We start from the raw sequence: 16314 nt of genomic DNA, 5'->3' as shown, positions 1-16314 counted from the left end.
TTTAATAGACTATAAAAAAATCGATGTGTTTAAAAAATAAATACCTGTTTTTGTTTAGGGATTTTTTCATCATTAGTCGAGTACTATGTGAAACGAATTTGATAATGTTAAAATTGTTCTCAATTTTATAAGGATACAGGTCTGAGGAAAGTAAATACTACTTATCACCTTATTCGACCAGAGATAAATGAATGTGTTCCGACGGTAATTTGTCAATTTTCTTTAAATCAGAAGAAGAGAATTGTTAGGACATGATCTAAGGTTTTAGATATCTTTTTAATGCAGGGTTCTGCCTTCGTTAGTGCCGAAATGTCTCGTTTGTTACAACACGTGGATGTTTGCCGAAGGTCACGGACTCAAATGCCGGTAATCACCGCTGAGTTTTCTTATGCCTATTTGGGTATAATTTGATTCATCCTCGTGGTAAATAAAAACTCAACTTCATTTGTGCACCACGCACGATAGCATCGTGGAATGAGCTAGCAACAGAAATAAAGAAGGATATTTTCGGAGTGAATTTATCAGGTCGACATTTAGCTTTACTTTATCATCTATACGTACGAGTATTAAAATTCGACTGTCTGTTTTTGATATTAAAATAACCTCAATTAACGTAATCCATATACAATATGTTTACACGGTAAATATACCACCATATTTTTTATATATGTTGTATGTCTGTCCGTTTGTTCTGGTTTATCTCTTGGTCGGCTGGACTGATTTTGACGGGACTTTCACTGGTATATTTTGGAATTATGTATAAAATGATAATAAAGTTACTCTGCAATATTTAATATTGTAATGCATATGTATGTATACACGGTACATATACCAAATATAATTTATTTTTCAATTGTTGTCGGCCTGTCTGTCTGTCTGTCTGTCTGTCTGTCTATCTGTCTGTCTGTCTGTCTGTCTGTCTGTCTGTCTGTTTGTCCCGGCTAATCTCTGGAAAGGCTGGACCGCTTTTGACGGGACTTTCACTGGCTTTCACAGATAACTGATATAATAAGGAGTAACTTCGGCTGCAATATTTTTTTTAAATTCTCACTAAAATATTTCGGAAACTGACGCTGGACTTAAAATCGGTGCATGGGATACGTAGACATCAAATTGTGGTGGTTTAAAATATGAGGAAAACATAATATAATAAGTGAAGTAGCGCGTTGAAATTATATTAAAATCATTATTTAAAATGCGGTTACTTTACTTTTACTTTTTACGGTAATGATGTAACCACCAGATGGTAAGGTCAATAATTTCATTGGGCTATTCATTCATCCTCCCCATTAAAATTTTATTTCTTTAAGCTACCCTGTTATAGCTATCGTGTACAAATCGATATAGAACTTTCAAATCAATTAATAAGTCAAGCAAAGAAATGTTTTAATTTATCCAATAAAAGAAATAAGTCTATTGATATTGGTAGTGCAGTTATATTATAATAGGAACAGTATTGTCCAGTCGTTTGATGTTTTATTTTGTTTTTCATGAGTTGTAGAGCAAGGTCAGCCGTAACGGTTTGCATAATTCCAATAGTAACGAATTGTTGTAATCAACATTATTATTAAATCTTTGTAATAGCTAACGTAAATATAATAAATAATTATTATTTACAAACTGGAAATTAATATTAAACTATGTACACGCAAGCATGAGTAAGAATGTGTTTTAAGGTTTTTTATTTATAAATCGTTGAATTCCTCGTTTATTTTTATACGAAACAAGATTCATCAACGTTCGGTTGTCTGTAATAAACGTTTTTATTATTCATTTTATTTATTTTTAGGATAGAGAATATTACAAACTGCATGAAAACTTTTTTAGGACCATATAGCTTTGTACAGTACTTTATAATGTAAGAAATAAGGTTTTATTTGTTCTTTTTATACATACACAGTAAAATTAACCATCAAAGTCCTTTCTCTTCAACAAAATGTGTACTAGGAATACGTAATTTTGAAGATATATGTGAAAGAGACACTAAATATTGAACAAATATGGCAAAACTAGAGATCGCGATATTGTGAGTAAAGATTTATTAGTATTAAATTCATATATTTTTTAGTAATTATAATAACTAATATTTATTATCCTTCTATTACGATAGAAGATAATTGATATATGTGAGTGATATCTTTAATTTATACAATCAAGACAAACGTAAATTATTTTAGCTAAATACAAACGAAATGCCCAAAATTGATCACAGGTCATTGCAAAAGAAATTTAGTTCACGGTTCCGATATTCATAGAAACAGAACGCAGTCATGACTTTTAGTAAGGTCATTGAATGTTCTGCTAAGCAGATCCGTTATTATTTGCTTTTTATAAGATCCGCGTCACGAGTTCACACGGGTAGCAAATTGTTAAGTATATCTCTTTGATACAGATTTTTCGAAAACTAATATATTCACCACAGTAGGTAACTGTGTTAATGCGTCATACAACAATGCCTGCGGTTTTTTATTCGTTTATTTAAATTAATTACAATACTCCGCAACGTATTGTTTCAAATACCAAATATTAAAAAATAATTCATAAAAAGTAAGTTCAAAATGAATATGCCAGTTCAATTAAAATATTTTCATACTACTTTTATGTATGCGTCAAAAGCGGTTTGGCCGACATTATTCTATCTGATTAATTTGTCAGGATAAGCTGTATCTTAAATAAATATATCATATTGATCTGCTATATTATAAACAAACATAACATTAAAGATACCATTACATATAAGGATATTTTAACGTAAGTCGGTAAAAATCAATCTAACTAAACTTTTTTTTAATTAATTAATTATTATAATATTTTATTTACATCTAACGTCTAAATATAGAATTTTAATTTAAACAAACGGCAGATGCTTTTAATATTGATTCAACATTTCTGGTGGAATGATTGCAATTGATTATGAATTTTTTCTTGAAATCGATATGTTAAAAGTAAGAGTGCACGCTGCAGATATTTTTAAACATTTTTTTATATTATACAACATGAAGCTTGATTAAAGAATGCAATTCAAAGGCGGGTAAACCACCACCGAGTTTTAATATGATTTATTTGTGGTTTATGGTGGTGTTATTGGTGGTATCTCATTGACAGCGGTCCAGCTTAGTATCACTAGGAAACTTGCATTGCCTTGCATTGGAGCAATATAGCAGAACAAGCTCTAAGCATTTGTCCACATGTACCTTCAACAAACAACAGCCTGTAAATTCCCACTGCTGGGCTAAAGGCCTCCTCTCCCTTTGAGGAGAAGGTTTGGAACATATTCCACCACGCTGTTCCAATGCGGGTTGGTGGAATACATATGTGGAAGAATTTCTATGAAATTTGTCACATGCAGGTTTCCTCACGGTGTTTTCCTTCACCGCTGAGCACGAGATGAATTATAAAGACAAATTAAGCACATGAATCAGCGGTGCTTACCTGGGTTTGAACCCGCAATCATCGGTTAAGATGCGCGCGTTCTTACCACTGGGCCATCTCGACTCTTGTACCTTTATATCCTATATATACTGTGATGCTTACTGGCAATTGTTCCTGGTAAACTCTGTATAGTGGAGACAGACGGGATAATACGCCCCTTGATGGTAAGAGGGCACCACCGCTCATAGACGTTGGAACTGTAAGAAATATTAATCCTTCCTTACATCGCTAATGCACCACCAACTGATAATTAAGATGTTATATCCCTATAAAGCTACACCGTCTCACTTGCCCTTCAAACCTAAACATTTTTTTTTAAGTCTTGCTGTTTGTAGGTAACATTGCTGATAAGTGTGGGGTACCTCATTTCGTAAATACGTAGTAGAATTGACTAAATCTACCATATTTTACTGGAATGTGTTCGGAGTGAGTCACTTAGACAGGATATTTATTCGAATATTAAAAGCAGACTAACTATTGTGGATTGTATTAGTTTTTTGGCATTTCCTGGGAGCAAAGAAACAAAATTATTATGCAAATTATGTAACAAATGTTTAAGTTTAAGGAAATAAAAAAGTAAAAAATTGTAATATAACAAACAGAGCGACATAGTCACAAATGGTGACTAAGCTCCTAAAATAAATAAATTAAAAAAAAAGTGTGGGGTACCTGCTCAGATAAGCTAAGACCTACCACCAAGTAAAACACTAACGGTACTTTACATCCGTCTTTCTTAATGTCAATACAGCTATCGAAATATCAATGTTAAGCGTTAAACAGATCCGGAAACACACAAACTTACCTTTATAATTGATAACGTCTAGTATGATATCACCTCTTTAATGTTACATTACATTTTATATAAAAAAAATGAAGATTCTTTTATACATAATATTTAAGTAAATCGCGATGGAGGTTTCTCAAGTTATGCTAATGTTCGGCTCATTTCGAAGTATTCATTGCGTTCTAAAACGTTATGTTAAGATGCAAGGAGAACTAGATCCACGTTAAATCTGAATACTAATATTGACTTTGTATTTTGTAGAAGTTTTAGAAACCTCAAATTGTCAAAGTACTTTATTGCTTGTATTTTAATCAGGTTAAAAAAATAAATTAAAACACTATTCTATTAAATTGCCTCGGATCAGAGTACATGTCATAATCCAAAATAATATGATTTTGAAGGATATTCTGATAATGATTATAAATACGATTAACTAATTCCTTTACATTTTATTTTTACATAATTAATTATTTTATATAATATAACAATTATATCTAAAGCATGTTGCACAAATAATTGTACAATTGCAAATAAACTGACATATAATATTTAAATAAATATAAAACAAAATAAATATGTAATAAAATAGATTTTTAAACGTTATGAAATATTTAAAAATAAGGCAATATTTTTTTATTATGTTTTAGGCCGATATAAAAAGCAATTCTTGCTTGCCCAATTAATTAATTACATCTTGTAAATGATATAGTTTTATGTATTTGAAAGGTCGTAATAATAAATGATTGTTAAATAATTTCCGAATACCATTATTTTTCAGTACTTTGTTCTCAACTGGACAGACAACCTTCACATTGGTTACGTAAATTACGTCACAGAAATTGTGCGCGTGTTGTGGGTTACAAATTTGACGCCCCAAGCAGTAACAGATTGATTCAATTCTTTCTCGTAACGTCTCCGGTATATATTAAGGTTTAAGTCAATGTTAATTCATCAGTTTCACTGCGGAAGTCTCAGAAGAAAGATCAACATGCTAGCTAAAGTGCGTTTCAACCAAACACTTACGGATTTAAAATTGAAGTTAATTTATAGTGCAATTGTTTTAACGTTATAATAATTCTTTCAGATTTTGGTTTGTGCCATCGCTGTGACGGCTTGCGTCGCCCAGGAGCGTATCTACAAGTACAGGCCAGTTCAACAGGAACAACAAAAGGAGTACAGATATCCTTCTGTTCACAAGACTCTTGGACTTGTTAACCAGGAACCAGCACCTATTCACGAGGACGAACAAAATGCACCTATCCATGTTCCTGCTTCTGTGGAGGTCCAACATGAGCCAGCAGTTTCATCTCAGAGCGTTCTCCATTACCAACCGGTCCACGAGGAGTCTCACTCCCAAGAGTCCTATGGAGAACAAAATGAGCAGCCGATATCATACAAGCAGTATTATCAAGGACATGAGCAAGTAAAACTTCAACAGGCTGCACATGTTAAGATTAACCCTCAAACATTACACTACCCAAGCGTATCTCACGAGTCCCACTCAGCGCCAGCTCGTGAAGAAACCCACTACATTCGTGTACCAGCTCACCGTTACCAATACGCCCAGGAATCTGAGCACCAAGCGCCAGCTCATCACCAAATTGACACCCATTCCCACGATGAGCCAATTGACTATTACGTAAGTTCTAATTTAAAACGCTAACTCGTTCACGGATGTCCGGAACCTATCTTACATCAACTTTCTATTAATGTATTCGTATCACACTCATCTATTTTATTCACGAAACAGACCTTTATATCGTTCAACGTTTACGAAATGGTTTTGTTATATATACCGTTATTTTTTATACAGGCATACCCAAAATACCAGTACGAATACAAAGTGGAGGATCCCCACACCGGTGACAACAAGTACCAGCACGAAATCCGCGACGGTGACAATGTTAAGGGTGTTTACTCCCTGCACGAAGCCGACGGTTCCATCAGGACTGTTGAATACACCTCGGACAAACACCACGGGTAAAGAATCAATCATTATTTTATATGAACATTAATTATTATTTTCATATACATCACAACTTATAAAACGTTTATACAATGAATGCGATTTGTTTACCATTACATATAGTTGAAAAAAATAGTCTTGGAGGTAGTAGTCGTTTCGTTTTAGCAAAGTTTTATATCTTACACAACTAATTACTGAGTACCTTAGTTACTTTAAGATAGAATCTTAACTACATTACGAGCAGCATATTACATAAATTAAATTTAAATTTCGAATTAATAAAGTGTAAGAGCCTACTTATATTAAGTATTTACTGTTGCTACCTAACTCTTCTTTAGTATTTTTCTAATTTACTTTGTATTCACTTTCAGATTCAACGCTGTGGTTAAGCACTCAGCTCCTGGACAACACGTGCATATTGAGAGCCATCATGAGAATTAAATTAATTTCCTATTTATTTAAGACTGACTGAGTCTAAATTATTGTCAATGTTATTGTTACTATATGTGTAAATGTTTTTATATTGTTATGCTTATTATAATAAAATGTGCTTTTATCTCATTCTATGACTTTTACTTTAAAATATATAAATATTATTTTATTAGATTAAATTAAGACTCAATCATTTTAACAATTAATTTTTTTCTAATATCGAATACAAAATATTCATAACACAGTATAAGTTAATGCTTTAGTTTAACAATGTTATTAAATTATTTTCATAGTTACAACAATATATTTTAAAAATAATCCGAATAATTTTATTAAAAGAACAATACAAAGTATGTCGGGCTAATAATATTCGTGAAACACATTTTTATCATTATTTTTAACAGTGAAAGGAGACGGAAGATTCGTTTAAACGGGGTTAACGTCCGCGCAAATTGTATCTTGAATGAATGAAATAACATTTGTAATTTATACATACTCACACGTATTGTTTTTGTGTGTGTGTGTGTGTGTGTGTGTAAGTTGTTAACGAATTGAGGTAATTGACTTCCAATACTGTAATTTACTTCCAGTAATGCTATTATCCTATTTTTGCAATAAAAATATGTTACATTTCAAACCAATTTAATACGATAGCAAGGAAGTAGTTCCTTACATTATTATGAAGGCAAAATAACTCTATCTATATATGTATATAATATGTCCAAAATATTAAATACTAAATTGATTTTTGTTTCACTGTAGTTTTTTTTTTAATTTCTGGAAACTGTTCTTTTAAGAATTATTTCCTTTATTAAAGGGAAAAGTTAATAAAAATATTTTACAAGTGCCAGCGAGGTTGTTAGCGAGGTTATATTGTCAGTTGCTAATAGTTATTTTTAAAATTCTCTAACGCGTTTTATTTTTTAATGAAACTAAAACTATACACAAGCATTAAAATATTCTGATATACTTAACACAAATTAAATTACGAAACGGTATGACTGCAAACAATTATTGCTCAGCATTAACGTAATAGTAAAATCTTTGACCAGTTGCAACAAAGCCGAGGTAGGTCATGTGGAAATGAATGGTAGAAGAACATGGATTTAGTTAACAATTTAAATATAAAAAAAAAAAATTCTTAAATTAGTCATTAATTTTACAGCATATTAATTAAAACCTAATGTAAGTTACCTTGTCTCTTTTCAATCCAAACTTTACACATTTTAAAAATGGAACACAAAATATTCTTGATGTTTTAGTCAGTCTATATTATTTTGATTGATTGAGCTGAAATAGAACCGTATGGGTAAAAAGGGTGCATCTGCGGGTTCAAACCCAGGCAAGCACCACTATATACATATACATATATGTATGTGCTTAGTTTGTGTTTATAATTCATCTCGAACTCGGCTGTGAAGGAAAACATCGTCAGGAAACCTGCATGTGTCTAATTTCATCGAAATTCTGCCATGTTCCAAACCCTCTCCTTAAAGGAAGAGGAAGCCTTATCCTAGCAGTGAGAAATTTACCGGGTTTTACTTTACTTTAAATATCTAGGACATCTATTACCTCTAACTTCAAGGATGATGATGAAATAGAGCGGGAATGAAGGGCTCTGGCGGTATGATCTAATGGGATAACCTGAAAGTTTGCACGTAGACACAGAAATGTTTAAGCTACTTTATTCTGATACGTCATGGGAAATAAGAGAAAAGTATTTTGTCTCTGAATATTTTGCATTTGTAGCCGAGACAGTATTGTTGGGTCATTTATTATATTTAAATTTTGTGGAAAAATGTACCTATATAAGAAATTTGTTATATTTTATTATATACTAAAATATTACCTATAAAGGATTTCATAAGTTCTTCTAAAACAAATCATCAATATTTTTATGTTATTGATTTATCGTCGTCGTGTTCATGTAAATGGTGTTGAGCGCTTACTGCTACAAGCACTGTGGCGAAGATGAAAATCTGTAAAATAAAAAAAGTTTTAAATGAAATAAAAAAAAAATTAAATAAGCGGCATAATGATTCTTACTTTAGAAAACATATTATCTATAATGATATATTATGGTGTGAACTTCGCGATCGAATGATAAATATTTTTTTTAAAGTCATTATTTTATACAAAAAATCCTGCTTAATATTAAAGAATATATTGGTGCATAAATGTAAAACGTGTTTTTTGTTACTAAAGTATTATATATATTTTTGCATTATCTCCTTATCAGGTCAAAAATGAAGGTAAGTGCAATCTTTCGTTTACTTTCACCATTTTAATTTATGAGATCTTTTACAGCCCTTGTTGAAGGATTTATTAACGGATTTTAACATTTTATATTACAATTATATAATTCTATTAAGTAACTGGGCTCTTTTTCCTGGTAGGGCTTTGTGCTAGCCCGTATTGGTAAGTACCACCGACCCATACCATCATTTACAAGAGATACCTTCAAATATTAGTATCCAGTACTGTTGTGTTTCGGTTTGAAGGATGAGAGAGGCAGTGTAAACACAGGCTTAAGGGCATAACATCTCAGTTCTCCAAAGTTGGTGGTACCAGTGTAATAAACAAGGAATGTTCAATATTTTTTACAGCATTATAGCCTATGGGCGATGGTAATGCTAATTACCATCAGGTAGCCCATTTGCCTACCGATATCATAAAAAAATCTATTATTATAGCAATTCTGTAAAAATATATTTTTATAATATATAAGGTTTGAGACATGTCAGTGTATTATAAGTAAGTAAAATTAAAAACAATATTCACATTATAAATAAAAATGTTTTTTTAAACCTACTAAGTTGTCTGTTGCTAATAGAGATCTAAACTTCAATACAAAGCAAAAAGTGTGGTGCACACACATACTGTACATAATAATTGGCTGGGACTCCGCAGCATGAACGGTTAAAAAAGTTAAACAATTTACAAATTTCGATACTGCTCTGTTTGCATATTTGGTTATTTTCATAGTATTATAACTAACTGGTAGAGTAGAAGACCTTCAGATACTGAAATTATTTTAATTCTGTAAAAAAGAGTCACCTGAACTATTTGTAATCATAAAGATTCATACCTCCTCGTGATGTAACCTACTAATCGAAATAGTGATCGTTTTACATTTAAGTTTTAATGAAACATGACAAACAAAAATGCTTTCTCTCGAATCACACTCAATCTATTAAAAAAACCGCATCAAAATTTGTTGCATAATTTTAAGGATCTAATCAAACATAGGGACAGACAGACAGACTTTGTCTAATACGATATAATGATAATGATGTTACAAATATTATCGTCTGGTTTATGCTACTTTATCTAATATATCTAATGTTTTATCTACTATATTGACCATAGATTATACATGTAAAGTTCTTGAATCACAATCTATTCAATAAACTGCATCTAAATCCGTAAAGTAGTTTTATAGATCTAAGCATACTCAGAGACAAACAGACAACGGAAAGCGACTTTATTATATACTATGATGTGATATATTTACAAGTGACAACTTGTAATAACACCTCCTTCAAAATAAATTTGAATAATTTAAATCCAGTTACAAGCTAATTATTCACTCAAAACATCAATATGTCCCTTTTATGCAGACTATTTTAAATTTAAAATGCACTAATAAGACAACTAAAACTGGCATAAACAAATAAATGCTTACAGCGAAATTTACGTGAAAAAATGAAACGGCCTATGTTTAAGAAAGAAATTTACGGTGAATGCCTTCTGATTTGACACAGCTATGTATTGCTTTTAATGTCTACATGGCAAGAGAACTTTCCCAAACTTTTTTTGTGTTAGTTTCACAAAATGGTAATTTGGCCATCTATTGCTTAGCGGACATCCTATAAACATTGACACAGACAGAAATATTAAGCAAACACCTCTATCTATCTTTTGGAACTTAGATGTTTCGTTCCCTTGAGTCTATAGTTATTCTGTGAGATTGTGATCTGTGTACAGGCTTGGGATTTTAACATATTATAATATAAAAAAAAAGTTATTTTTTGTAAATAACATATGTGTATCTGTATAAGACCTGTGTTTAATATTTTGTTGCATATATAGTCTAAATGTTATTAGACTAAATTTAAGGATTATGACACAAAATATCTATTTCTTTTTTTTTTGAAATTATTTATTATTTAAACTTAACATAAAATATTCTACGTAACATTATTGGCTACCAGTCATTGTTCTGAGATAATTTAATGGTGAGACAGAACGTATTGTGGCGCGTGATGCTGAGCGTGAGCTGGTTGGGCATGTGTTGATGGGGCGGAGTTCTCAACTTGAGCGTTGAATCTGTAAATAACAAACACAATTAAAGAGGATACAGATATAAGCTCCTTCCAAGACATATAATATAACGTTTGTAAACAGCCTTTCTATATATAAATTCAAATCATTACGAGTGTATCAATTACGAAACACATTTTTATGCTTCTTATCTAAAAAAACATACCCGCTATGTTTATCAGCGTTGTAGTGGACGGTGCGTACGGAACCGTCGGGCTGGTGCAGACTGTAGGAGCCGGTTACGTGGTCACCGTCACGAGCTTCGTGCTGAGACTTGATGTCACCGGTGTGGTGGTCTTCTACGTTGTACTGGAACTCGTATTTAGGGTGCGACTGCAAAACAATATTTTATTAGAATTTTATAGTCAGAATGATCAATCGTCATATTGAGAATTTACACAGAATACATATTGAATATAGATAGAATACTTACGTAGTAGTCCTGGTGCTCATGAGCGTCGTGGTGTTGGCTGTGGTAGACGGGATCTTGGTGGTATGCGATAGGAGATGCGTGGTGAACTACGGGAGCAGAGTGGACAATGGGGGCAGCGTGGTGAACGGAGACAGCGGGTTGATGGTAGACGACTGGAGCAGCGTGGACGGCGATGGGTTGGGCGTGGTTGTAGCCGTGTTGGTTGTGTGAGATGTCGTGGCGGATGATTGATTGAGAAGAAGTGGCGTGACCGTGACTTTGTCCATGGTGCTGTGCGCTCGCTGCCATCAGCGAAGCTGTGAAGAAAAGTACCTGCAAGAAAATAGTTATATTAGTGATTAATTTAAAGCGAATTACTTGATCATAAATAAATATTAATTCATTATACTGAAACTTACTTTGAATAGCATTTTATGTGTTTTGATCTGAGTTCCGGACAGGAATGATATTAAACCGAGATCACTTGTGCTTTTATATTCATAATCTCATACCACGTGTGTATATTATGGACATGTTACGTACGTTTGTTTGAGGTGACAACTTAAAACAAGTTTATACATTTCAATTTGTTCCACATAAAATTAAGCAACTTAAAGTTTTTAAGAAAGAACAGAAACTTCTAATTCGCTTCGAGGCATTTGTATGTAAATATTTCTTTCATTTGTCGCTCAAGAGTATTGTATTTGATAGCACTTGCATCTTATATAATACATAATTAATATACAGAGAACAATTGATCTGGTTCAATTCGATTGATCATATGAAGCCCAAGTGACGTCAGCTGTTATAAGAGCCACGGCGTTTTTCTAAGGGCCGCAGAAATGGGATTCTCAAATAGGCTTGGCGTTCATCCAGCGCAGATAAATATACTATTTCAATTTTTCATACAAATAACTTTTGTTTACATGCCCATCCCTTATAAAGTTACTGTTTACGGAGTAGAACAAGAATGTATATGTGAGTGTTTGTTTCATGATTTATTTCGGTAAAACTATGAGTTTGAAAAATAATAACACACTGGTAAAATTTTCTAAATAAATGTTTATGATATTTTGATATTTCCTAAACTAACTAAAATGTAATATTTCATAATTATGAATTATTAATAAGCCTATAGTTATATAGGCTTATTAATAAGTAATACCTTTTCATTGTTTAAGTTATTAAACAATGTAAAGGTTCCTAGCAAAACAGCACATTTATGCTTATAAAGATTGCCAATATCATCAATACAATCAAGTATATAAAACGTGAAAATTTAATCAAGCATTATATTAAGTCGTCGTTGATTTAAAAGGTACAAAACGTTGATATGATACATATTGTATTAAAAAGATACTTTTTATCAAAAATATAATTATAAAACCAGATATGACATACTGAAGAAAATCACAATGAATATTATAACCGCCGTTAAACTTTTAAATATTTCACCAAATAAAAAAAGATTATAAACAATCCAATATGACAATGACTGTGACACTATGTCTGAAAACGGGTTTAAACTATAAACTCGTTTCCAGTTACAACTAGTAATCAAGTTCCTATGTAATCCGTTCATTGAAAATATATTAATCATTCAGAATATAAAAGGCAAGAGTAAATTTTAATTTATATCATTCTCATTAGAGCTTTAGCCCAGATAATACAAAATGAGTTTAAAAGTAAGTTTAAATAATAAATAAATCAAAATCGAAAGCAATAAAATAATATTTACACGTTTTAATTAGATTCTAATACTAGTTACATTTTATTAGGTTGTCATTTTTGCCGCCTCGCTGATGGCAGTGAGCGCGCAGCACCACGGTCAAAGCCACGGTCACGCGACATCTTCTCAGTCCATCATCCGACACGACGTCTCTCACGACCAAGGCTACCACCACGTGCAACCGATTGCCGTCCACAGTGCTCCCGTGTACCACCACCAACCCGCCTACATCCAACACGCCGCTCCTATCGTCCACGCTGCTCCAGTAGTACACCACGCTGCTCCCATTGTGCACCACCAAACTCCAGTCTACCACAACCAACACAATGATGGTCATGAACACCAGGATTACTACGTATGTTTAGTCATTGATGTCATTAAAAAATGTAGATTTATTTTAACATTAGAAAACCCTTTCATTTTATTATGACTTTCATGTATTTACAGTCTCATCCCAAATACGAGTTCCAATACAACGTAGAAGACCACCACACCGGTGACATCAAGTCTCAGCACGAAGCTCGTGACGGTGACCACGTGACCGGCTCCTACAGTCTGCACCAGCCCGACGGTTCCGTACGCTCCGTCCACTACAACGCTGACAAGCATAACGGGTATATTTTTTGCTCTATAGTCTATACATACTTTCTTATGATTAATTATAAAAAGTTGTTTTGTAATTTATTCATACGTAATGACTTGAACTAGAATTTAAATCAATGATTCCAAACTATTAAATCCTTACTAACTTAACTAATCGTTCAATCAGAAAAATACCCCTTTGAAATAACATGCGTGTATATAAGATTTAAGCAAAAAAATTGCTATTACGGTTATTATTATAATTATACATGTGTATTAACCCAGCTATACTATTTTTTTAAAATTTGGTATTAGGAAAATGTATTTCCTAATAACAAAATTTGGATTAATATGGTTTTAATAGGATCTTATATTTCCTCAGATTTAACGCACAAGTCGCTTACTCTGCCCCATCAACTCACGCCCAGCCGATTCACCACGCCCCCGAACACATCGTATCTCATCATTAAGTGTTACAAATTTAATAGATGTAAGGATATTCCTAATGTATAAGTTACCTAAATAAAATATGAAACGATTATTACAATTTCATTTTTTTTCTAAAAACAATTTACATTACTGATGTATGTGTGTACCATCGCTTAGTGTACCATCATGCCTTAGTTCAATTTATTTTGGTTCCTTGTTGAGTGATTATCATTTATAAAAAAACCAAGAAAAATATATTAAAACTTTTTGGTCAACTTAGACAATTTGTATCAATATTCGTAGATACAAATATAACGCTCATAATATATAATCAAAGTCATATTCTCTCTTAATATTGACTGATGACGTATGGTGAAGTAGAATTACTAGAGTATCTCACTCGAATATAAAACCCTAAGAAATAAAAACAAATGTAAGACCATACCATCATATACAAAATCAATATGTTTTTTATTTGAACGGGTTCTAACAAAAACTTTTCAATCGACATTTTCCATGAATTTATGTAAAGGTTTAAAATATCGAAGGTATTAAGAAGAGTAGAAATACCTATATTCTGTACCGAGAGGAACCGGCTAGAACTTCAATAGTTATTTTTTACACCAATTATGTAACAGGCGAGCTAATAAAACATAATTGAATATCCTGCCTAAAAATTTAATGATAACAACTCCAAGTTTTTTTTTTATCATCGGTATAATTTTGTAATGAGTAATAGGCCTTATTTATGATTATTTAACATACGATTTGAATCTACTAATTGGCAAAGTCAATTATATAACGCATATAAGCAAAAATATTAGCAACATAAATACATACTAAACATATTTCTGTTTTTCGGGTTCCGTGCTTCTTCTTATAGTGTAATATTCTTATATTATATGTAAATCCTTATGTGATAAATTAATTGTTGTCTAGTTTATCATCTAGTTTGCATATCATAGTGTTTGCGTCTAGTTTATCAAATACTTATATTATTAGACATCTGAGCTGTAAAAAAGTGAATTTTGAAGTCAACGCAAGCACCATATCGAGCTTACTCGCAAGGGAATCATTTATTAAATCATTGTTCATTGTGATAATCATTAGCGCTACAGAACTCAGCCCGACTCGCACATGCTCGTTTTTTTCTCGGACTTACTTATTAATGTAACTGCCTTGTCAGTCTGATATCTAGAAATTGAAACTAATGAATATGTACAGCAGACATGGTGTCTGCCTTTTTTTATGTATCTTTATATTATTTTGATAATATCAAGTACTTTGGTGAACATGATTTGTAGTAATTTTTTTAAAATCGTTTTTTAAAGATTTTTGGAAATACATTGAAAGCAAACTTTCAAGGGAATCGATTGCCCACCGATCTTTTGTTTTCATTCGCTGTCCATATTTTTCAAATAATTCTTTATTGTTGAATGTTAAATAAAACATTTATTTGATAATAAATATTAATAAAATAATTAGCCGTCGTTATTAATAAAATAATTGGCCTACAGTTTTCAAAAATTATAGCACAGCCCAACAAATGTATTTATTTATATTAAAATGGCTTTCATAAATACACACACACAATATAATATTTAAACTAAGAACCTGTCCAAGACCGTTTACAATATGGCTCAAAATCAAAATAGGAATATAATTTATTCAAGTAGGCTTTTACTAAGGCTTTTGAGTCGTCATTTTCAACCGACTTCCAAAAGGAGGAGGTTATCAATTCGTCTGTATTTTTTTTTTTTTTTTTTATATTTGTTACCTCATAACTTTTCACTGGGTGGACCGATTTTGATAATATTTTTTTTTTGTTTGAAAGTTAGTGCTTCCCGTGGGGTCCCATTTTTTTTTAATTTTTTTCCGATGATGGTATCCATATGAAAACGACATAAGTCTTAAATTTGCATTATGTATATGCGCGACAAATAGGTGAATAACTGAAAATCACGTTAACCAATTTTGATAATTCTTATATAATGTAGTTATAGTTATTGGTATATTTGGAGTCGGTGTCAGCCAATAAAACCCTACAGTATATCTATCAAAAAACAATACGGGAATACTTTAACAAATATGTTTTTTACAAATTACCTTTTACACAATAATATACTGGATCAATCAAGGGGCTCGTATCGCTTCTTTCTTTTGATTGTTGGGGCAAGGGCACCGTGGCTGACACCGGCTCCAAATATACCAATAACTATAACTAC

At 31.9% G+C, this 16314-nt stretch overlaps 3 protein-coding genes across 3 annotated transcripts; 2 read left to right on the top strand and 1 right to left on the bottom strand.

Moving 5' to 3' along the window:
- The first annotated feature begins 1890 nt into the window (after positions 1–1890).
- Positions 1891–6692, top strand: LOC124530442. Its single transcript, XM_047104613.1, has 5 exons — positions 1891–2026; positions 4995–5216; positions 5301–5855; positions 5967–6196; positions 6554–6692. The coding sequence occupies exons 2-5, from the start codon at positions 5157–5159 to the stop codon at positions 6621–6623; spliced, it is 915 nt and encodes a 304-aa protein (XP_046960569.1). The 5' UTR covers positions 1891–2026; positions 4995–5156; the 3' UTR covers positions 6624–6692.
- A 4130-nt stretch (positions 6693–10822) lies between these two features.
- On the bottom strand, positions 10823–11883 carry LOC124530441 (cuticle protein 19-like). Its single transcript, XM_047104612.1, has 4 exons — positions 11862–11883; positions 11371–11726; positions 11104–11270; positions 10823–10943 (listed from the first exon to the last, which is right to left on the bottom strand). Exons 1-4 carry the CDS (start codon positions 11881–11883, stop codon positions 10847–10849), a joined length of 642 nt encoding a protein of 213 aa, XP_046960568.1. The 3' UTR covers positions 10823–10846.
- A 1113-nt stretch (positions 11884–12996) lies between these two features.
- On the top strand, positions 12997–14178 carry LOC124530623 (cuticle protein 8-like). The gene is made up of 4 exons (XM_047104859.1): positions 12997–13034; positions 13128–13433; positions 13526–13692; positions 14043–14178. The coding sequence occupies exons 1-4, from the start codon at positions 13023–13025 to the stop codon at positions 14128–14130; spliced, it is 573 nt and encodes a 190-aa protein (XP_046960815.1). The 5' UTR covers positions 12997–13022; the 3' UTR covers positions 14131–14178.
- The last annotated feature ends 2136 nt before the right edge of the window (positions 14179–16314 follow it).

The sequence above is a fragment of the Vanessa cardui genome, chromosome 6, assembly GCF_905220365.1.
Source record: "Vanessa cardui chromosome 6, ilVanCard2.1, whole genome shotgun sequence".
NCBI lineage: Eukaryota > Metazoa > Arthropoda > Insecta > Lepidoptera > Nymphalidae > Vanessa > Vanessa cardui.
The sequence above is the reverse complement of the archived record's forward strand: the minus strand, read 5'-3'. Positions and strand labels throughout refer to the sequence as shown.